The following is a 25,057-nucleotide window of genomic DNA, read 5'->3' as shown; positions in this document are numbered from 1 at the left end:
AATTTCTTATGGTATTTCTCAGTTAGGTGGGCCTTGATTGATCTCCTTGAGTCCAAACTGATGGACCTGCAACGTCCCCAGCTATTTGTGTGCCTCTCACTCTGTCATGGCTTCAATCTCTTCACCAGTCTTCAGCTTGTAGTTTGTCTGACTGAATGTCCTTGATGCAGTTTATGGGTCTTGCATTTGTCTAGGCCAAATTCCATCTTGATGGCAATGCTGAACACTTCTGTAATCCAGAGTAGCTGTTGTAGTTGGTTTTCATTTGCAGCATAGAGTTGGATATCATCCAATGTATGCCAGGGGAGAGAGGGTGTACAGTATCTTCCTCCCTTCTTTTAAGATATATCTGTAGATTTATGTTATTGGGTATACTGAACAGTGGGTTGAGTGTTAGACAGAACCACATTGGGTGCAGTGTCATGATGTTCTCAACTTTGATGGTGGTCCTCCATTTTGCCATGGTTTCTTCGTGTCTGTCAGCCAGCTATGGAACACAGTCATTGGCATTGTAGTAGTTTGTGGGCTGTGTTACAGGTTGCTGTGCTTCTTGTAGGCTTGCTCCATAATTGCAGTGTCATGGTCAACTGCCCCTTGCATCTGCTGCTCAGCCGTGATCTGGCTCTCCAAGTGGTCTGATATATTCTTAGTTATGCAGCTGGTCAGGATCATGTGCATTGTTGGGAGATAGGTGATTGGCTTGTCCAATTTTCCTGTAGAAGGCCCTGGTTTTTATCAATTAACATGTTTTCCTCTGGGAACTTTCCTCGTAACGACAGTCTTTTGTGAGTGTGAGGAGTTTCTGCTTGAGGGTGTCAAGGTATCCTTTGATTATACGTCTCGTGTTTGTTGGGGATGTTCTTTTTCTTCGCTTGTTATTAAAAAAAAAAAAAAAAAAAAAACCCTTTTCTCCTTTATAGAGTTTTTTCAGCCCCTTGACAGGTACTGGGACCAAGTGGATAGGTGATTGGTTGTGTGCAGTTACTATTATTATTGTTGTTATTACTGTTGGTCAAGGACCTCTCTTACTATCCTACAAGTGTTCAGTATCGCAGCTTTCTGGAGTTCTATGTAAGAGTTCTCTGGGAGGTCTATTACTGCTAGGTTCTTATGGAGGCTCTTTGGCACCAATGGCGTATACCAATGATTGGGGTGGTCATTACTTGTTCCATATACCACATATCTTTGACTTCCTATCTTAAATCTGATGTTTTCTGGAGGTTGCTGGTACTGGGCACTGCTGTATTGATCAGGTAGGTAGCCATTTCTTTCTTGTTGATGAGGGTTATTAGTATTTAGTATTAGTAATGACCATATTTTATTTATTTATTTTTTTTATGAAAACCCCAAACATGAAAGGTATCAAAACCTATAGTACTTAGTACCGTGCATGGGTTGAAGGAGAAGTATGGGGGAAGGCCAAAGGCTTATGCTGCACCAGCAAAAAAAAAAAAAAGGTAAAATAATAATAAAAGAAAAGAAAATAGACAACCTTGTGTTTCCCCCCTCCTGTAGATAACTATCCAGCTGGCCTTTGAATTTCCCCAAACTGTCAGCCTCTACCACCCGTGTAGGTAACTTGTTCTAGTAATTTATAACTCATTAGCTAAAATAAAACTTCCTGCAGTCCAGTCTAAACATCTTCCCACGTAACTTGAATTTATGGCCTCTAGTTTAGTTCTAGAATCATTTATAACCGTGTAAATTTTGTCCTCATTCATTTTGCTTATGCCTCTCAGAGCCTTAAACACCTCAATCAAGTCTCCTCTAAGGTGCCCAGTTTCCAAGCTATGCAACACACATATCTGAAGTCTTTCCTCATATAGACACCCTTTTGCTGATCTCACCAAACAAGTTACCCATCTTTGGTGCAATTTAGGTGCAGTTTCCATACTTGAGCACAGTATTCCAAGTGTCGTCTAACAATAGCCTTATATATCAATGATTTATCAAACGTTTGCTAGTAGAGACTTCCTTATCTCTACTAGCAAATGTTTGATAAATCATCGATAGTGCACCAGGGGCCTTGCAACCAGTCTACAGTGCTCAGGAAACTTCATGTCTAACCGTATTGTAACTCCCAAATCCCTTTCTTCCACTATTTGCTTCAGTTCAACTCCACCAAGTGTATAAATTATTGTCAAGTTACTGTTCCCCAGGTGTAAGACCATCTTTGCTGGATTAAAGCAAAGCTGTCACTTTTCTGACCATCCCTGAAGTCTATCTAGGTCATGCTGAAGAAGCTCTGCTTGGCAGTGATCATTCACTACTCTACCAATCTTTGCCTCATCTGCAAATTTAGACATCACATCCTCTATCCCTTCATCGATGTCATTTAAGAAAATGAAAAACAACAGTGGTCCCAATACTGGCCCCTGAGGAATAACCATTTATCACACCCCTTTTGCCTCCTGTCCTGAAGCCATCCTGCTGTCCATCTAAGGATTTTCCCTGTAATTACAACCCATTCCAGCTTATAAAGTAACTGCCTGTGTGAGTGGTTATCTTTTAAGAGGGGAGAACCCCCCCCCCACTGGGTGTCATCACTGCAACACAGTGCTTTCAGTGAAACATATCCTTGTTGAATGCCTGAAATATGCAAGAGAATGCCAGAATCTCTTCACTCCAGCCACAACAAGGATATGTTGTGAGTAGAGGGTCTTACACTATGTAAGTGTAAGACCCTCTTACACTTACTTCGCTTTTAGGCAATGAAACAAATGTCTCAAGCATTTTTGCCTTTCTCATAATGATTATTGTATACCACCTCCTTTAATTAGTTAAAAACTAACTTTCTGGCTCTATTGTTTGCTTTTATCTCTGTGACAAGGAATAGCATAAATATTTACCATATGTATGGCGCACTATGGCCATAGTTGCTGATGTGCCTAATAAATCCCCAAATAAACAAACAACTGCCCATGTGGGACTGAATGAAATGCTTTGCTGAAATTTAAATAAACAGTGAAGACATTATGTCTGGTTGTTGTGCAGGATCGTTTAGTCTGTTATTATGGCACAGTCCTGGTATAGTCTGAGTAGAGGTCTCTAGTGTGGCCAGAGGCTCATACTTGTAGCATGGTAAACTTTCTTTGATCAGCTGATATTTTTGCTCTAGTTTCTGATGTATTATCCTGGCCACCTTGTTGTGTCTGTGACTACTCCATCTGGGTGATTACACTGCATCCTGTGGTGACGTGCTGGATTGTTGGCCCCGAGTGCCAAGTGAAGTGATCTAGCGATTTTCCAAAGCAATTTGAAATTGTCTTTTCTCTAAGTGACAGATTATAGAGATTTTTGCAGCCTCTACTTTACAAAGTTATTTATTTTTGGCTCCTTCTATATAAAGAAGTAAGCTTTATACCAAGAAAGGAAATATTTATTTTGTATTTATATAACTAACTTCTGTAACACAGTGACCACCAACCTCATATTGCTTGGTTACTGGTGGAACCGCTCCTCCACGTGGCGGGGCTGGGTAATCTGAGTATAAACAGTGCAAAAGGGAGCAAACATGGATCCTTTAATATCATCATCTGTAGAGCTTACGTGCTCATGTGAACTTGAATCATCTCAAGCAAAAAGAATTAAAAAAGATGATTCTTCATCTGACATACCTGCTTTCTTAATTCTGCATTCTTTGTCAACAAAACCGCTTATCTCCATTTCTTTTGCAGAAAAGCATAGAAGCTGTAGCAGGTACTCCTAAAATGGTCAAACGACTTCGCATGTTTCTACAAACAACTTTGTAGAAACATCAAACCCAAATCAATCTAGGTAGCTCCTGAAGCAAACGACCTTTGGAAGCCTTCCCATTTCTGTAACCGACCACAGAACTTTAAACACCTCAAAAGGGACCTCCTTAATGTTCCCGAGGATGAAATTGCCGAAGAACTTGTCACAACATGTCATCAGTGCTAAAAGAATTATGACCAAACAAGATGGTGTCCTTACACCCACAAGAAATGTAATCCTTACACTTCAAATCTCCCTGCATCAGTTAAAGCTGGCTACCTTTCCTGTAAGATTCGACCATACATTCCACATCCACCTAGATGCTTTAAATGCCAGAAGTATGGTCATTCACAAACAGCATGTCATGGTAAGGCCATTTGCCCCTCGTGTGGCTCTCCGGACCACTCCCAAACAAAATGCATAGCAGTAACACCAAGGTGTCCCAACTGCTAGGGGGCTCACCCTACATATTTCAGAACTTGTGAATCATGGAAGATGGGTAAGAAAATTTTGAAGTACGAGGTAGAAAAAAATGTCTCATACCAAGAAGCATGGAAACATATTAAACGTGATACCTTCCAATTCGTACTCTAATGCAGTTAAAAACACCAAACGGGTTTCAGCACAGACTTATATTACAATTCCTCTAAATTATATCTTGTCCAGTGGGCCAGATCCATCCTGACAGATAGTGAGACAATGACAGCAACAATGACCAAAAGTACATCAAATTCTACTAATACAAAGCCATCCAAGGCACAACAAGACAGTACCTCCAAGTCAGAAACCTTAATAAAGGAGAAAGACGCAAATCTTACACTGAATAAATCCATAGTTCCATAGTTCAATCAATTGATTGAACTATGGAAATTGATGAGAAGTCGGATAACGAAGATGCAGTTCTCCTGCTACGTGCTGATGACGAGATGGATATTGCCCGTCAAGTTTTTACAAAACGAGAGAAATATAAACAGGATCGAGGGAAAACAAAAGGTCAGACCAATCCACGTAACCTAAACCCTAATAATGCAGAAAATCATTCAGTGGAATTGTAGAGGCCTTAGAAGCAGTTTAAATGAATTAAAATATATGATGATCCTGTAAGTGTTTGTCTACAGGAAACATATTTATCATCAAATCATACTCCCCACTTCTCAAGGTGTATACAGACCAGACATGTTCTGAATCTCCGGCAAGAGGAGGAGTAGCCATTTTAGTGTGTAGAAACGTTCCATCCAAACCTATTGAGCTTTGCACCACTCTAGAACCAGTAGCTGTTTGCATTGTTCTTGACATCTCACTTTTGTGTCCATTTATATTCCACCAAACCCTTCATGTTCCACTACAGAACAAACTAGACAATTTACTAAATCAACTAACCCACTCTATATGCCTTTTAAGTGATCTAAATGCTCATCATCCTTTGTGGGGTTACCCGAACATGAATCGGAGAGGGCGGATGATCGAAACTGTACTCGATAATCATCACTTAGCCTTGCTGAATGGCGCCTCCATAGCCATGGGCAGGAGGAGCAGTGCGTAACACACGCTTCTTGATTAGACCAGGGTTCGAGCCCATGACCACCAGATGCGGAAAGGTCGGGGAGTGACCACCACATATCCCCGGAGCAATATGGCCTTAGTTGCTAGTGCTCCTAAAAACCAAATAACAAACAGCCTTGCTGAATACCGGTATATACACATATATCCACCTGCCTACAGGATCAAACTCTGCTTATTGACCTGTCCATATGTTCCTCATCCATTTATCCTAGCCTTGAGGAGTGGACAGTATTAACTCACCTTGATAACGGTGATCCCTTTCCCATAATTTGCAAAATACAGACAGATACAAACTGTGCCTCCAACCAATGAATTACGTGGAATTTTTACCAAGCAAACTGGGAACAGTTTTCTAATACCATCTAGTTTGATAGCCATTTGATAGTACATCTATTAATAATGCCGCTAAGTATATAGTAGAACTATTTGGAGCTGCTGCCACTGCAATACCGGAATCAAATATTACCAAACAAAGATATAATGTTTGGTGGACAAGAGATTGCTTTCTTGCCAAAAGAAAACAAAATAAAGCTTGGAACATTTTTTGCCGAAATGCTACAATGGTAAACGACTGAAAGCTGAAGCACAACGCAAACCATTCTCTTCAAAGATTCTGTTATAAAATTTCAGTAGTGTACATTGAGTTTGAGTTCAGTGGTGAAGCATTATGTAGAAAATGCCATGTGGCCCAGCACAACTATTTTGAGAATTCTGGAGAGCTTCAGTGAGTTCAGTAATAGTGAACGGAAGGTTATAGGAATATGATTGGTTTATTTTGAAGTTAATTTTATACTTTTTTCTGCAGACATTTTTGTGCGTCTAAATGAGTCTTCATAAGACTGAGAGGATGAAGTGGTAGCGAATGTTTCAACTAGTGCCTCTGCAATATCAGTTGGAGAAGAAATATCCACTCCTTTCCAAGACAGGATTGGGGCCGAAGTTTGTTGAAACTTTCCACTGAGGATATAGATCTTTCTCAAGGTTATTCTGGAGTCAGTGTTTCTGCAGATGGTAGAAGTGAATCGAATCCATGCATCCTGTTTTGCTGATACATGGCATCAGTCAATAGTAGTAGCTATAGCTAAACTAGGGAAAGATCTCTCCCCCCCCCCAACTGTTATCGTCCTGTCATTGACCAGCTGTTTAGGAAAGATTCTAGAAAAGATGGTTCACAGGAGACTTATCTGGATTATTGAAGATCAGGATGCTATAACACACCACCAATTTGGTTTCCGCCATAACAGGTCTACAACTGATGTCCACATCAAAGTCGAAGCTCACATTCAAAACACTTTTGTCAATAAACAGCACATGGTAATGATAACTTTTGATATTACCAAAGTTTTTGACACACCCTGGAGATATAGAATTCTCCAAGACTCATACAACCTTGGACTGAGAGGTAACCTGCCTAGATTCATTCAGAATTTTTTTCATGTCAGGACCTTTCAAGTAAGATTCCAGAATGAGCTGTCCAAAATTCACACACAAGGAGTGCCTCAGGGATCAATTTTAAGTACCACACTTTTTGCATTATGAACCAGTAGCATTACTCAAGACATCCCAGCTACGGTGGAAACTTATATGTATGCAGATGATCTTGCTATTTCCTGTCAATCATTAAACATGGCTACCATTTATAGACATCTACAGTTAGCAATAACCAAAATTGAAACTTGGACAAAAATGTAATGGCTATTAATTAATTGAGGGGAAAACAGTAGCAGTAAATTTCTGTAAATTATGATCGCCTCATCCAGAACCTGTATTAAAACTGAAAGGCAGAGAAATACCGATGACAGACTCCATAAAAGTGTTGGGTTTGATTTTAGACACCAAACTTAATTTTCATAAGCATATAACCTACCTGCAAACTACATACCTGGCTTCAGAAATTAAACATCCTTCGTGCAGTGTCCTCAACTTCTTGGGGTGCTGACAGGCATTCAATGCTGAATTTATATCGTGCTCTGATCCAGTCACGATTAGATTACGGAGCTATAGTATATGCTTCAGCTAAAAACAGCATCTTATGGTCTCTGAACACCATCCAACACAGTGCCCTTCGATCCACACTAGGTGCCTACAGAACCTCGCCGTACAGAGCTTGTGGGGCGCCTCCGTAGCCAGGTGGGAAGGAGCAGCAGTGCGTAGCACACGCTTCTTGATTAGACCGGGGTTCGAGCCTGTCACCACCAAATACGGAGGATGTGGAAAGGTCAGCGAATGACCACCACATATCCCGGAGCAATATGGCCGTAGTTGCTAATGCTCCTAAAAACCAAATAACAAACAAGCCGTACAGAGCTTGTACATAGAAGCACATGACCTTTCATTTTATCTTAGAAGACAACGCTTACTCTGCCAATATGCTGCCAAAATAAGAACCTTTCCAGCTCACCCCTGTTGGGTATACCTCAACGAACCTCTTTTGCTAACACTCTCCGAATCCAAGTCTAATGCCGGGCTCCATGTGCCAAGTGATCTTTCTAGTGCGATTTTCTAGCGTTCTTCCTAATCCAGGTCCCATGTGCCGTGCAATTTTCTAGGGCAAAACATTACTGCTTCCCTTGCTGAGCAACATCACTGCTAACACCGCTTGCAACGCACTGCTCTCTTCTTGTGCTGATTGCTTGGTCACTGGTTGGCACCACTCCTGCCTCCACGTGGCGGGACCAGTAACCTAGGAGAAGAAAGTCCCTCTCCCAGGGCTAAAAGGAGCAAACATGGACTTGAATAAATTTCCTCCTTTAGAGGCTTCAAGCTCAAGACCAGAAATGTCCGATGTCAGTGACTAATCAACCAAAAAGGCTTCGAAGGGAAGCACGGTGCAACGACATGCTAAACTTTCTGGTGATACTCTCTCTCTCTCTCTCTCTCCACCCAGCCTGTGGGCAAGTTATCACATTTTGTGGTCCAAAGATATTTGAAATCCATTGCTGGAACACCAAAAATGGTTAAAACATTACAATCTGGAGACCTTATTGAAACAGCCAACTCAAAACATTCCCACTGGCTGCTCAAAACAACGACATTAGTGGGTTGCCAGCATATATTACTCCCCACAATACATTAAATTCCTTGAAAGGTGTCATCGCAGAGTGGGACCTACTTACAGTATCTGAAGAGGAATTAGTTCAGGAATTGAGCAATCAAAAAGTAATTAGTGCGAAATGTATAATGACCAAAAAAATGGAAATCTCATTCCAACTCGATCTATCATTTTAACTTTTAGCACCCTAGATTGCCATCCTGAGTAAAAGCTGGTTAGTTAAACTGCCGAATTCAGTCTTATATCCCAAATCCCATTTGTTGTTTTAAATGCCAAAAAATATGGACACTCCCAGCAAACATGTAGAGGCCATTTTCCTATTTGTGGCTCCAAGAAGCAAACACAAGCGGATTGTTTAGTCTCAACTCCCATTTCTACCAGTTGTAAAAAAAGTCATCCAGCCTTCTCTTAATCATGTGAAATGTGGAAAACAGAGAAGAAAATACAAAAATATAAACTTGAACATAAAGTCACATACCATGAGGCACACAGACAAGTTATATCAACCACATCCAATTGTTCTTATGCATTTCATTCAACAGCAGTTCAAACAGATGTATCAATACCACCCAGCATATCTCTAGCTAACTGAGTTAAAAGTACACTATCGAACTCTGGAAAAGACACATATTGAACTAAAACCAGCGAAGCAACCAACACTGCAATCACGATCCCTGCTGATTCTCCGATGGTCTTGCATAACAAAGAAAAATTGAAACCTACTGAAGACAACAAGAAAACTGAATCACCCAGCAATAGTATGGAAATAGATGCACTCTCAGATCATGAGGAACACGTTCTAGAACTACATGCAAAGGACACTATGGATACTGGAATTCCGATCTTCCCAAAAAAAGATTTTAAAAAAAAATGCTCCTCAAACAAAAAACAGTGAGATAAATCATCCTCAGCTAAACCTAAATGATGTATAATGTTTTACAATGGAACTGAAGAAGCTATCGTTGCAACATAGACAATATTAAAGGCATAATTAACAGATATTCTCCAGTTGCTCTTTGTCTTCAGGAAACTTAACCTAACCTCGCAAGTTTCTCCTTTGATAAAGAACTATTGCCTTTATTGAAGAGATCATAATGCAGCCCACGGTAATACCTCAAGCAAACTGGACTTTTTAATCATTTCTGATTTTACGAAAATTTCTCATTTCCTTATATTATAAATAAATAGCTGAATTATAGCCATAGTAGCTTATGTGCTATTAAACCCCCATAACAACAACAACAACCAAGCGGCGCCTCCGTAGTCAGGTGGGCAGAACAGCAGTGTGTAGCACACACTTCTTGATTAGACCGTGGTTCGAGCCCGTGACCCAAATACGGAGGATGCGGAAAGGTCGGGAAATGACCAGCGCATACCCCCGGAGCAATATGGCCTTAGTTGCTAATGCTCCTAAAAAACCAAATAACAACAACAACCACCAAGCATAATGAACCTAGGCCTGCTGGGATACATCTTCAAGAAGTACTACAGAAGTGGAAAATCGACCTCAATAAAATTGCGGAAAGTAGAAATATGCCTTTGCCTCAATGGGATAGACATTGATCTATACTTTGCTCAGTGACTAAAAAATACCATTCTGCTGCTTAATATCCAACAGTTACATGCCAACTATACTTCAGAACGTGCTGGGAAACTCATAGTCTATAAGGATGTCTCTAAGTCCCAAACACACTTAGGGGCAGCTGTATTCCCTTCGCATGTAATCTCAAAATCCTTTCCAGTTGAGTGCAGCATACTTTCTGCAGAAGTATATGCTATCCAGCTTGCATTAAGTGAAATATGTCCACATCGGCACTCTCTGTCCTAATATATTCTGATTTGCTCAGTGTTATCTCAGCCATACAGGGTAAACAACATTCTCATCATCCTCTCCTACAAGAAATTGGCTTTCTAATCAACCTCTGTCACAAGAAGCACACCGAATTAACTCTTTGCTGGATCCCAGGACACTGCGGAATAGAAGGCAATGAAAAAGCAGACAATGTAGCTAAGTCAGCATCAGAACTGCCAGACAAAACAATGATAGTCCCGCATCTGATTTTAATCCAATCATTATTAGAGAAAGTGAAAATGAATGGACCAGATATGGAAAAATCAAATCAACAATAAACTACAGGAAATAAAATACAAATATAATCCACAAATATGGCACTCCAGCATCAGAGGAAGCTGCAGAGAAGAAGTAATGCTTGCCAGACTATGAATTGGCCATACTCATCTCATGCATTTTCATCTATTAGCAAATAAAAATCCCCCACTCTGTGTTCAATGCCAAGTTGAGCTTTCTTTTGGTATGCCCTTGATTTAGAAATTCCAGATTCTTTTGTTTTCAGAGTTTATGCAATAACCAGAATCCACTTACCCTTCAACAGATCTTACGTAATTCTGTGAATCTAGATGAACTGTTTAATTTTTTTCAGCAAATCTGATTTGATAAACACATCTAAAAAAAATATTCTATTTACATTAAAAACTTGGAAAGACACATCTTTGCCATTGATGCCCTTGTGTCTGAATACCTTTAAACAACAACAGCTGGGATGTTTCTGGGGCCAGGTGGCATTGATGGCACATGGAAAGCTCTTCCCTCTTGGCGAAGAGCTTTCTTTTCTTGAATTAACCGTTAGACGCCAATGGATGTCATATTAGTGTCTGCCGTGGAGTGCCTTCTTCACCCATATTTATGCTTTTGTTTCTTCTGTTGGTGTAAGTATGGTCTCCTTGTTGAGGTTGAGTGTTGTGTGCCGTTTGTTATTTCGGTCGCTTAGTACTGCATTTTTATGGAAGTAATCCAACAGGTTCTTAATCACCTTCTCTTGTTCTGTCAGGTCAGTTAATCCTCTCCCGCCTTCTTTACGGGTTATGGCCAGTCTCCCGATGCCAACTTTGGGTGATGTTGGCACCTGTTGGTGATCATTATCCTCATCGATCTCTTAACTTTCTCCAGCTCAGTGTTGGTCCAATCTGCGATCCTGAAGGAGTACATTAATACTAGGACTGTATAAATGTTTATGGGTGTGACCATGTTACCTCCATTCAGCTTTAATTTTAATAGGTTTCTCAGTCTGTGGTGGTATTTTTGAGGCAAGCTTTGACTCCTTGTGTTTTAACTGGTGGACCTGCATCATCCCCAGATATTTGTAGGTCTCCTCCTCTGTTATGACTTCAATCTCTTCACTGGTCTTCAGTCCTCCATCGTTGCTTCTATAAAGTGTTGTATCAGAGTTGGGTTTACTTTGTAAATCTTCAGTCTCTATCAGCTGGCTATGGGGCACAGATTCAAAGGCCTTGTGGTAGTTTGTGGGCTTTTGCAGTGTCATGGTCAACTGCTCCTTGCATCTTCTGCTCATCTGTTTTCATCCCTTCTGCTGCTCGGCCATGATGTTCTGCCTCTCCAAGTGGTCGGGATCTTGTACATTGTAGGGAGACAGATGATTGGTCTGTACTTTGTCTGGTTTGTAGTGTCATTGTCCTCAGCTTTCAGGTCAGCGATTCCCAGGGTCAGAGACTCTGGGATTGTGTCAGGATGCATTATTATCTTGGTGAACTGCTCCGCTATGTGTGTGTGTGCATGCGTGCGTGTGTGTGCGCAGCTGAATTTATTGTACCAGTAGTTGTGGATATTATCTATTCCTGGGGTTTCACCAGTTGTGGGACTTCCTGATCGGCTGTTATACATCTTCCCAAATCTCCCATTCTGTAATCTATTGAACCTTCATAGTTTGCCTCCTTTCTAGATTTGTCCATGGTGCATGACCATTGCAGCTAACTTTGATGCTGCACAGGTTTCTCCCAGAACTCCTTGAGTACCTTCTGGTGGTGGTGGGGTGGGGGCGGCATCTGTTGCCTTCTTTCTCCTCTTGTCCAATTTTCCTATAAAAGGCTCTCTGGTTTTCATTAAATATTCTATTTATTTTCCTCTGAGCACTGTAATGGTGAAGTTTCTTGCTGAGTGCCAGGAGTTTTTGCTTGAGTGTGTCATGGTATTCTTCAGTCCTCTGACTATAGGTCTCGTGTGTGCTGTGGTTGTCTTTTTTGAGGATGATCTTCACTTTTCTGCTCAGCGTCTTACTTCTGTTACACCATTTTTACCTGGTTAGTTGGCCTGTCTTCACTCATATTTGTTCTATCTTCTGATGGCACTATCTTGTCTTTGCATTTTTGTGTTATGTTGTTCTCTGGTTTCCCTTCCATTCATTCTGGTGGCTGCTACAGTGGCACAGTAAATGGCCCTGCAGATGATGTCTACTGTTACTTCATTTGTTGCGCAGGCTTTTACTCCGTTATAGTATATGCTTGCTAGTGTTCAAAAACTTCTCAGTTATGGTGTGATGTGTCAGTTAGGGATTAAATGTTCTTTGCAAGAATTTCACTAATATTTACCTCCGGAGAAACCTGGCTTTCATGTGATCGTCTAGCAGTAATTAGGACAAATCCTGTGTCCCGAAACTTACTCAGATGAACGTTGAACAAATTTGCAACATCAAGGATCGCATTGTGATTTTCACCTTTGACTCCTTTCTATTTGATTGGAACCAAAAGCGCCGCATTAATATAGTTCTTTATCAGTAATCCATTCGGAAATCATGTGTCATCAGAGAGTAATCAGTAGGCAACAATTAACAAACAAAACATGGTTTATTAAACATACTAAATTGTTACAAATACAGTTAGACAAAACAGTGTATATATCTTTAGTAAAATAACCTTGAGCTTTTATACCTTTACATATTTAGGTAACCAACGGATTAATATATTAATATATATACCGGTTTGCAAAATTGTTGTGTTTCTTCATGTATATTCGTATAGCCAACTATTGTTCATACATCGCGTAGCTGACGAATATTACAACACACTTGTGGAACAAGTAAGTTTGTAGGTTATGATTAATATTCAGGCATTCATGTAAAAGTTACAATATTTATTAAATATGAAATGCTAAATATAATAACAAAACTCTCATCAAAGTGTGAGTGTCCATGAGGATAGATGTCTTTAAGCAAATAAACATATATAAACGGGGGGGGGGGGGGAGAAGTATGTTTGACTTAGCGCAATTTAGTACCGTTTGTAATTAAACAACAAAGGTTAACTTACCCGAATAATTCAGCATCGCCTCTGGAACTGTAGTTACAGGACAGTAGTTCATCTCGATTCCTTCCTATATCTCCTTAACGGGTTTTCCCCTTCTTCTCCCGACTTTTCGTTTTCCCTTCTTAAGAATATTTTCTTCACATTCTACAAAAGATTATCATCGCGACGACTCTCTAACTTCTTAAAATACTCGCTCGAACTCCGCTAACTACCCTTCCAAGTCACTCCTCGTTCACCCACCAACTGCCCTCTCCCGGTCTCGACTCCGACTGCCCAGAACCCCGACCTCAACTCCCCCACTGGCCTATCACACCCTCTGCTGACCGACTGCCTCCCCTTATTTCCCCCCTAGTTAGTTTCATCAAGCAGAAAAACATCTGGGGAACTGTCGCCTCACAACGTCCTGACTCAACCAAAAGTCCGATTTATGAAGGTAGTTAAAAGAATTTCATGTTTGTATGAGGTTGCATTTCCGACTGCACAAAGGCCAAAACGGACATACAAATCGTCCACTCCGACACAAGGAATCTATGAAATAATAAACGCTCTGCTGATGCCTGATTCCAATACAATACTAGTAGTGTTCTTCCAAATGTAACTCCCCTGCTTTTACGACTAGCGCCGCGATTTCCCCTGTTTTTGTCAACAATACGCTCGGACGTTTGCCCGCTCCGAACGAATAAATAGCGTCTGGCCACTACGGCAGGTCGGGCAGTGGTTTGGAATTTCGTGGGTGAGGCTCTGCTCCCATGCGAAAACGAAAGTAATTCTGCCTTCTCCGGTGAAGTAAATATCGTATGACAGATACAGCACAGCAAAAGAAAGTATGGGCACTTGTGTTCTCTAAGGATGACAAGTCACAGACCACCTACAGAGGTGGTGTGTGACTTGTCACAAGATTCTGTTGAACTCTCCTTTGATATGCAGGTCTTTTGGGGTCCATTCCCTCGAATTGTGTTAGGGCTTTTTTCCATTCTTCTATTCTGAATATCACAGTCTTGTCTGTTTCCATTTAGGCTGTTCCTCCTCCAGTTTTGATTCCATTGGTTCCATATCCTGTTGTTTGTAATGGGTTGTTCACACACATCCTGCTTGATTTTTTTCTAATATTGTGGGAGCTGTCAGGTTGTTCTTGATGATGATCCATCTCTGGTCTGCTATTCACTGTTTGGTGCCCTTAAACAGCTGGGGACCATTCCAACCACTTGGTGTGTAGTTTCTTCCTGTAGGTTGTAATGTCTCTCTGTAGCTTTGTTATTTTGTAGTATGCTCGCATGATGAATGCATTAATTTCAATGCTCCACTTCATGCATTGGATTCTTCTTCCTTCCTGGGTGGTCTTGCCCTTCAGTTGTGGTGGCCAGTACAGGAGACAGTGCCACTCGTTTCACTGTCATCCACAGGAGAATGCCTCTGACTCTTCTCACTAAGGGCTGAACATGGATGACTTTATCCTGTGCCATACTCAATGCAATATGTTCAATATTTCTATTTGTCATCTTCGTCCTGCTATGGTGGATCTGTTGTAGCTTTGGCTTTTGCATCCAGTGGTGGGGTGGTAGTTATTGGGGGCAACACCAGATGGCACCACTCTGCCTCAGCCGTAACTTCTGCCCTTGGGAAAGGTAGGTCCGATGAAGCGGCTTTCATTATTTCCCCCCTCCCATCTGCTTCCCCCTGGTGGGATTTGAACCCTGGGTCTGATATTATTATTATAAAACCCTTTCTCCTTTATGGGATTTTTATTATTATTTATTATTGCAGTTTTTACTTCTGTATCCCTGTCAGCTGATTTTAGCTGAAGGATGGAAATCTATTGTTTTCTTAAAATTAGACATGGGTATAATATTAATGTGTATCTCTAATACCAGATGCAAGAAGGATTATATACATGTAGCATACTGAAGTTTTATTAGTAAAATAGGCAAAACTTGTCAAATGTGCAAAATGCCCCTCCCCATCTCTATTCTTTATTTCTTATGAGAAAATAAATTTCCCTAATGACTTTTTAGCTGCACTGCTTTTAAGAGCACTTTTTGTCATTAAACAAATGTTAATATTAATTATTCTCTTTCCCAAATAAAGTATAAAAATATCTGTATGCTATTCCAATTGGCTGAAAGGTTCTTTTTGTTTGTTCATCAACTTTCAGGTAGACCAAAAAAGTTCCAGGACTGAATTTGTTAAAAATATTTAAACACTGAATATGAAAAAAGTTTTATTTTAAGTAAGTGGGAATGTCTAGAATTTTTTTAAGTAAGTGGCATTTTGGTTACCTGTTTGCAGAGGCTTATTTTTTATTTATTGTAAGTACTAAATAATTTCATATCTTAATTTTTTAGAAATTATACAAGTGTTTTAGAGATGGATCTGCTGTAAGGAAGAACTGGGCAAATTTTGGGGCAAATGAATGGGTGAAATGGGAAGTGTTTCTCTCTCTCTCTCTCTCTCTCTCTCTCTCTCTCTCTGATGCTGTATAAGCTTGCTTTTTTGCATCATATGCCTATGCTAATGTCAACAAATGATATGTATCAAATAAAGACTGAAAACAGCCTCTTAAGATAAAATTTCAAATAAAAGTTGCAAAGCCATTTCTTTGTTCGAAGTAGTTGTTATCTGTGAATCAAATTGAATCGAAAGTTAAAATTTCAAAAGAACTGGTTGAAATTTGTGATCATGATCTAGTATTTCTAAAAACAAGAGTTACAAGAGATAAAACATAATGTTATCTGTAGACAAATCATAAATCCCTCGAATGGAAGTATCCTTAGCTCCCTGGAAAAAAAAACAATATTAGATTAACAGGGCTAAAGATAAAGTTACACTAGGATTAGCTTTTAACTAGAAAAGCATAATTCATTATGAATTTAAACCACAATGTATTATTTTTAATAAGACTACATTTCAAAATCATTTAGCATTTGAGATGCAATTGGAAGGAAGGGACCTGACATGCTATGGATAAGCAGTGTTATCATGAAAATTACTCCATGATATAACACGATTAGAAATTTCAGAATTTCTGATTATCTTTGTAGGCACTGTAACTGTCCTATAAAAACCTACTTATTCATCTGACCTTCTGCCCTATGATATTTTTTTTCTGCAAAATTGTAAAACTGGACAGTTATTTTAGTGAAGCAGAGGCAACTAAGACAAATTCAATAAGAAACTTTCAAAGAACTTCGAAGAACCTTTTTTTTTTTTAGCAGTTACAAAAGTACACCACTCTTTGTGGATCTTTCCACCACTGAAGTAGCAAAATCTTCAGCCCACTCTCAGTCAATGAGTTTTGCCATTTTGTGGTTTCACTCCCAGACCTCTTTCTTTGAACTGTGCCATCATTTTTCTGGCATTACATGGTGTCATCAGACTTCTTCACTAGTGCTTGCATTGCCTGCAAACCTGAATAACTACTGTTGCATTACTTTCATGCTGGTTGAGTCAGAGGCATTGTGCTTCTTACACTATGGCATCGTCACCTGCAGCATCATAAGCCTTCCACTTAGTATTTGTGCTGGTGGAGCGGGAGAGTATGTAATCATTCACAGCACTTTTCCTCGGATGTTGGTTTTTTGAACTAATTTTGTACATTTTTTTTTTTTTTTTTTTTTTTTTTTTTTACATCCTTTCTGAGAGTATATGTTCCAAATTTGATTACATTTCTTCCATTAGATTACAATCAGGCAATGCAAGCACTAGTCTTATAATGGGGGATTTTAATTTCCCAGATATTGACTGGAATTTCTGGGTTGGTCACTCGCACACTAGCAAGGCTTTTGTGGATTTATTGGATGATTGTTTTCTACATCAGCATGTTCGTGAGGCAACAAGAGGGAGCAATACTCTTGATCTGATTATCAGTAGTGATTCTTCATGCATTAAGAATCTGCAGATAAATGAACCACTAGGTGGCAGTGATCACAGTGTGTTGAAGTGGGATTTACTCAAGGAGGTAACTACCATCAGAGGTAAAGGGAAGGGTTTTTGTTTTCGTAAAGGCGACTATGATGGTCTGAGACAGTATTTAAATTCTATACAGTGGGACCAACTGATGATGTTACCAACAGCAAACTCAAAATGGGAAGCATTCAAGGAACTAATCTTGGTGGCTACCAGGCTTTACATACCAACTAAGAAATATTGTTCAAGGTTTAGGCCTAAATGGTTGTCAGATGGACTAATGAGACATGTGGCAGAGAAGAAAAATGCATGGGATACATACAAATTAATGGGTGACATGGAAGCCTATGATAGATATAAGTTGGTCTGTAACCAAGTCACAAAGGAGATTAGGCAGGCAAAGGCAGACTACGAAAAATCCTTGGCAAAGGATGCAAAGAAAAACAGAAAGGAGTTCTTTACATACTTGAACTCGAGAAGGAAAGGGATGAATCAGATTGGTCCACTGGATATTGATGGTTCAACAGTTGAGGATCCTGCTCAGGTGGCTAACAATCTAAACGAGTATTTTGCATCTACATTCACGCATGAGGAGTTATTCAGGAAGGAGAATGATGTAGGTAAAGTAAACATTGGCAGTGAGCTGGATGATTTTGTAATAACTGAGAGGAAAGTGGAGGAGAGATTGTTGAGGATAAACATAAAAAAGGCACCTGGGGTGGATGGGATCTATCCAGTTATATTAAAGGAGGCAGCAAAGGAAGTATGCAAACCCCTAGCCATAATTATGAGAGCTTCTTTGGACTCAGGGGAGGTACCCATAGACTGGAGATGTGCAAATGTAACCCCAATTCACAAAGGAGGATCAAAGGCTGACACAAGTAATTATAGACCTGTTAGTTTAACTTCTGTTCCAGGTAAATTAATGGAGGCACTGGTTAAAGAAGCACTGCAGGATCATCTAGACAAGAATTCAGTTATAGCTCAGACGCAGCATGGTTTTGTTAAGGGCAGGTCTTGCCTGACCAATTTGATTGGATACTATGATGTAGTCACAAAAGAACTGGATGCAGGGAATAACTTTGATATTATATATTTGGATCTTAGAAAGGCTTTTGATACTGTTGCACATGGAAGACTGCTGCACAAATTGGAGCAGTGTGGCATTGGAGGCAAATTGCTGCTATGGATAAGGGGATGGTTGAGTGGCAGAAGACAGAGAGTGGTAATCAATGGACACTGCTCAACGTGGACTAATGTTATTAGTGGAGTTCCTCAAGGTTCAGTGTTGGGTCCATTGTTGTTTTCGGTGTTTATGAATGATATTGATGATGGGATATCAAGTTTAATGTCTAAGTTTGCAGATGATACAAAGGTTGGCAGGGTCGTTAAGGACACTACTGACGCTATGCTGCTGCAACAGGATCTGGAAAGGTTGAACAGATGGGCTGAGAGGTGGCAAATGAAGTTTAACATTGACAAATGTAAAGTACTACATATGGGTAACAGTAACCCCAGAGCAATGTATCAACTCTGCGGTACTACACTGACAGTGGTGGAGAATGAAAAGGACCTGGGGGTAATTGTGCAGGCAGATATGAAGTTCTCTGAGCAGTGCAGACGAGCTGCAAGAGTAGCTCATGGTGTCTTGTCAATGATATACAGGAATTTTTCTAGCAGGGATAAGGAGGTGATTATTCCCTTGTATAAGGCAATGGTTAGGCCACATCTTGAGTACTGTATACAGGTCTGGAGGCCTCATTTCAAGAAGGATGTAGAGCTGCTGGAATGGGTACAGAGAAGGGCAACAAGATTAGTAAATAGAACAAAGGGTTGCTCTTACGAAGAAAGGCTTAAGTTTTGCAAATTACAGAGTCTGGAGACTAGGCACCGGCGAGGTGATCTGATAGAGGTGTATAAGGCTTTGAATGGTTTGAGCATGCTCAATGCCAGTGGGATTCTTCATCTTTCTCAGAATAATCACCTCAGAGGGCATAAATTCAAATTGAGGAAGGACGGATGTCGGATAGATGTGCGGAAATTTGCCTTTGGCCAGCGGGTGGTTGGTTGGTGGAACCGACTTCCATCACTTGTTGAAGTTGATAGCCTAAACAAATTTAAAGCTCAACTGGACAGGTATTTCGAACGAACGGAGGGGTGAAATGGGAGAGGGTTTTTTTTTTTTTTTTGGCTGATGCTGAATAAGCTTGCTTTCTTGCATCATATGCCTCTACTAATGCTAATGCTAATCACTCAGAAATTTACTGCTACTTTTGACTACATGTCATTCAAGTTACCTTTCATAACAAAATTTTAAAAAATGTAGAGGAAGAGTGTTCATTAAAACATCAGTTAGCAGTACACCAATCTCAAGTTCATTTATTGCAATATTTAAATACTTATATAATGTTTGAAGAGCATGTTGCACAGGCTATATTGATCAAAATAATTGCAATGAAAGATCTTCAGTTTCGTTCTTTGGATTTTTTTGTGATTGTGTAAGATTACAATCACCAAGATCTTTTTTTTTTTTTTTTTTTTTCAGACTATTAGCTGAACAGATTCTAAAATTTTCAAAGGTGACATGAAATATTGAAATTTAATTTCAAATATTTTGATTACAAATATTTATACTCAGCTCTGTGACAGGGATTATGGCTCTCACTGGCCATAATATCTTTGGATGTTACAGGTGGGTGACCTGGAGAGTGGAAACTGCAATTACATTGTTTTTCTTTATGAGTTAACTTAATTACTATTTATATTACATAATTCAACCTTCCAAACTCATATCAAACAAATAAATTACATAAATGTAAACAGATAATGAAACATGTCTTAAAACAAGCATTGAGACAAAGTGTCATTGTCATAACCACATTTTTACAAATCTGTTTCGTGAAAATGTCTCACAAAAAAAAAAATAAATAAATAAATAAAAAATGTTGACCCACATAGGAAAGTAAATTTCAAGGCAAAGTTACATCAAAGATTCCAATTATATATGCATATTTAAAATAAAAATATAAAACTGATATAAAAGCTCAATTTTTTTTTTTTTTTTTTTATTTATTATAAGTTGTAAAATTTTATACTCCTTTTAATTTGTTATCTGACATACCGAAGAATTGTTTTAAACCATGAAATTATCTTAAATCAGATATATATATATCTGTATATATATATATATATTTTTTTTTTTTTTTAATGAGGTGCTGTTTTTCTTGGTTAATACCAATCTGACCAAGTAGTAGTAATCTGACTGATAAACCATTACTCAAACTGATTCTGAGATACAAAACGTTCATGGACTGGCTGCATAGTGAAAGTACAGCACCATAGTGAGTTACAACTTATCACTACTTACTCTGTTACTCACCTAGATGTAGTAACACATGAATCAACCATTTATCTACAGTCAGTCTGAATTAGCTTGCATTTAAATAGAATATATTTTGCATACAACAGACACCCAGGAAATGTTAAAAACAGCTTTGGAGAAGATGTGGTGTGTTTTCAAAGACTTTTCAGCTGTTCGCGAAGTTTATTAAAAAGGGTCACTTGTCTGTCAAAGATGATCACTGCTCTGGCTAACCTTCAAAAACCAACGATTCAATTGCACGTGTTTGTGATCTAATTAGGAGGACTGACATTATATTTGCTGAGTTGTTGGTGAAATTGATGTTTCTTATGGGACATGTCAATTAATTTTAACACAGTATTTGGAAATGTTAAAAACAGCTTTGGAGAAGATGTGGTGTGTCTTCAAAGACTTTTCAGCTGTTCGCGAAGTTTATTAAAAAGGGTCACTTGTCTGTCAAAGATGATCACTGCTCTGGCTAACCCTTGCCTTCAAAAACCAACGATTCAATTGCACGTGTTTGTGATCTAATTAGGAGGACTGACATTATATCTGCTGAGTTGTTGGTGAAATTGATGTTTCTTATGGGACATGTCAATTAATTTTAACACAGTATTTGGAAATGTGACACGTTTCAGCTAAGTTGTCATATGTCAGGTATTTTGTCAATGCACTAAAGCTGATCCATACTTCGTTTCCCCTATCATTTCTGGTGATTAATCATGACCAACACTTATGATTGTGAAACAAAAGCCCAGTCCTGTCAGTGGAAGACTCCACCAGCAAGGCTCGGAAAAGCATGACAATCTCAAATAAATGTGAAGACCATGCTTGTCATATTGTGACTCAGAGGACATTGTTTGTTATCAATTTGTCCCATATGGACAAACTGTAAACCATGAATACTGAAAACATTTTTGCAGTGATGCTGGTTGAAGAAAACAGCAAGAAAAATAGTTTGGTGGAAATTAACACTTGCATCATGACAAGCCTCTGCACATTTAGAGCTTTCTATTCAAGAAATTTTTGCAAAGCGCTTCCATCACTGTTGACCCCAGCTGCCATATTCACTGGATTTTGTGTTGGTGTTCCCCCACCCCTGCTTAAAGCCCACTTGAAATGTCACAGATTTCAGCAACTGAGGAAACTATTACTAGCAATTCCAAAATAAGCCTATCAGGAATACAGTAAACCCGCGCTATTTGCAGGGGTTACGTTCCTGAGAAATGTCACGAATACCGAAAACGCAAATACTGAGTTATGGCTCCCATAGTAATAAAGGGGTTCCGTTCCAAAGTATGTAATATATAAGAAAGGGAGCTAGTCTAAAATTTTGTCTATGTATGTATTATATGTACCTTCATAATATGACTATGTACATAGACAGTACATAGTAAAATGCAAGCATATGGCATCGAAATGAAAATAAGAAACAATTTAATATTAAATGTAATATTTATTAGAAATTTCAAACAAATCTTTCAAACCAGCACCTTTGCTAGCTAAAAAACTTATCCCACCAGTGCTATCACCAGTTTCGCTAAAGTGTTGATAAAGGAGTTTTGCTATTTCACAAATGATGAGTGAACTTAATGGAATTTTATTTTGAGTTCGATCTTCTATCCACAGATTTAAAGCCTTTTCCATTTTTTCTAATTTAACATCACGAGTTACAGAGCAAATTTTTGAAGCAATTAGTGCGTTTTTACAGACACTACGGCGGATTTTTTCTTCCGATTTTTTGATTGATCGTACCGTTGAATCATTGATTTTATAATGTTTTTCCACTGAGGAGACACTTTCACCATTAGAAATTTTGTCTAATAACTCAATTTTATTCGCTAATGTCATCACCTTCTTTGATCTTTTCACATTTCCCTTGTTATTCGTAGCCATATTTTTGTACGGGTTAGAAAGAACTTGTCCACAATAAAGTCACTTTCTTCCATTAACACACTCGAAAAAGTCTGTTTTACGCTGCAAAACGGTAGATTTATCACTTTTGTAAGCATATCAATTTATAAATTGATAAATTTATTCAATTTATAAGCATATAAATTAAAAGCAAACGACGAAACCTTCCATGACAAGCGCATAACACATACTGAACAAGGATTAGCGAGAAACATCCACGCTCGCGATTTTGTCACCCATCTCCCCCCACCCACTGAGCGCTGTTTTGACCGGGAAAGATAATTTTAGCCACGCCCAAGTTTTTTATGGCGGAAAATATTCATGGCGCTTTAAAATTCACATTTTTTTTTAGGTTTCATTTTATATTAAATCAGCGATCGCGAATACAGATACCGCGAATAGCAGGGGTTAACTGTACTTTGAGAAGTGTTGGAATTGGTATATACAGTATCAAGAAGACTACTTCAAAGGAGATCCTGGCAGATAGGGCAGATTTGGGGAATTCATCATTCCCAAAATATTAGTTATCACCAAATTTTTTGATCACACCTATGTGTAAAATGTCTGTCAGCAAAGGAAGTAAATAAACCCTTAACCATAATTATGAAAGCTTCCTTGGACTCAGGGGAGGTGGACTGGAGATGTGCTAGTGTGTCACCAATATATATATGTATAAATTTGTATATAAATTTAAAATGTAATTTTTGTGCATATATGATAATATGGATGTAAACATTTTTCTAATTTGATTTTTCTCTTTTAATAGCATCATCTGTTCCATCACATGCAATAGGTCGAGCCCGCTCTGACCCAACTCACCAGCATCCTCATGGACAATTACAGCACAGCTATACTCAGACAGGTGCATACAATATGCATTTGAGTGGGTCAGCAGGCATTTCTACAGCACCGTCATCTGTAATGGAATGTGAGAGCCCTGTTGTAAGTGTGGCCGTTTCCAGTGTGTTCCGTTCATCCCAAAAATTTCAAGCTTGGAGTGCACTTGGAATGACGGGAACATCAGCTACAACAGGAACTCCTGTACCTGTGGTTGTATCAGTAGCTGGTAATGCAACTACTAGACATCATGTTCACATTGGTGCATCATCAAGTCGCCTTAGTGGCACAGGACATGCACATGTGCACAACCACAGTCATTCTTACCGGCGGCATCTTCATCATTCTCAGACAGGTTTACCAAATCAGTCTCGTATAACTGCTGCACCAGTTTCTCATATTAGTGCATCTAGTCTTGACCCCCTTCAAGTGTACCAGCCACCACCATCAAGTGTAACTAGTTCCAGCAGTAGGAATCAACCTTGTTCTTCTGCTACTTTGTCTTCCGAAATAATGCCAATGGACATCAGTACCACGGGTAATTTGTTTACACCTTTGGATTGTGCACAGACAGGTTCTTTGAGTCTTCATCTGGAAGGTTACCAGCCTTTAATACATGCTGGGACTGTATATAGTGGACAGAACCCTCCATACCTTGGCACAAACTTTCCTGATACTGGACTTGCTTCCACTTCAAACACAGCACCACAGGCTTCCAGTTATGTATCTCATGATGTGACACCTCAGAAACAGTCTGAAGAAGGGGACAGTTCCCCCATGATTAGTGTCTGTGTGGAACAGAATTCTTTAACCACTCACTGACACATTTCCTTAGGTATATTCATCCTGTTATGCATACATCAACCACTAACCTGGATCTCCGGTACTTCACTAAAAATTAGTGTGAATTTGGTTACAAGATCCCTGTTAATGGAATTGTAGAAAGATGTATAGAAGTTTTTAGCTTTGGTATTACCAGAGCTGTGGTTATAAATTTGCATTCCTTAACAGTACAAATAAGTAATAGATCATTGAGCGCTTGTTTTAAAGTATTTAAAATGGAGAAACTGCAGTCTCCATTCTTAATTGGAAGAACTTGCTGTACACATTTTCTTTCCTTTCTTTGTCCTTCTCCCATCCCTCCCCTTTTTTTAAAAAAAAATGGTTGTCATATTGCAGTATTGTAAAAAAAAAAAGAAAAAAAAAACCTGAAAGAAGTCGTTGGACTCACTAACTTATTATACCAGAAGAACACTGCCCCGGCAAGCAGGCTATCTGTATATGGCAGCATGTAATTTGTGTGGTGCCATAAAAATGAGCAGAGAGCCGACACACACATATGACAGTGTAAATGAACTTGTAGTGATGCAGAAACACTTTTTTTTTATTTGTTTTGCAGATTATGTAAATAAGTCATGCAGTATCAATTGCTATTTATTGTTCCTGATACAGGCCCCAGTCTGTGCAATTTTTTCAACAGTTGTTTGAAGTTTACACTTGTACCTCTTGCTCTCCCAGACTGATGCCTTGTTGCAACTGAAGGTTTGTAAAAATGTACAATGTGCTGCCACTAA

The 25,057-nt window shown here is 39.2% G+C and overlaps 1 protein-coding gene across 2 annotated transcripts in view; it reads left to right on the top strand.

The window, feature by feature from the left end:
• LOC150084528 (dual specificity tyrosine-phosphorylation-regulated kinase 1B-like) overlaps nt 1–24,624 on the top strand; it is a 378,795-nt gene extending 354,171 nt beyond the window's left edge. For both annotated transcript variants that reach the window (XM_090376473.1, XM_090376472.1), the window contains one exon: nt 23,413–24,624. In XM_090376473.1, the coding sequence (XP_090232599.1) occupies nt 23,413–24,305 (893 nt within the window). In that variant the 3' untranslated portion in view covers nt 24,306–24,624. The remainder of the gene's footprint in view (nt 1–23,412) is intronic.
• Nucleotides 24,625–25,057: the final 433 nt, after the last annotated feature.

The sequence above is a fragment of the Mastigoproctus giganteus genome, chromosome 6 (genome assembly GCF_048544385.1).
Source record: "Mastigoproctus giganteus isolate SK-2022 chromosome 6, ASM4854438v1, whole genome shotgun sequence".
Lineage (NCBI taxonomy): Eukaryota > Metazoa > Arthropoda > Arachnida > Uropygi > Thelyphonidae > Mastigoproctus > Mastigoproctus giganteus.
Note: the sequence above shows the minus strand (reverse complement) of the source record. Positions and strands in the feature narration are given on the sequence as shown.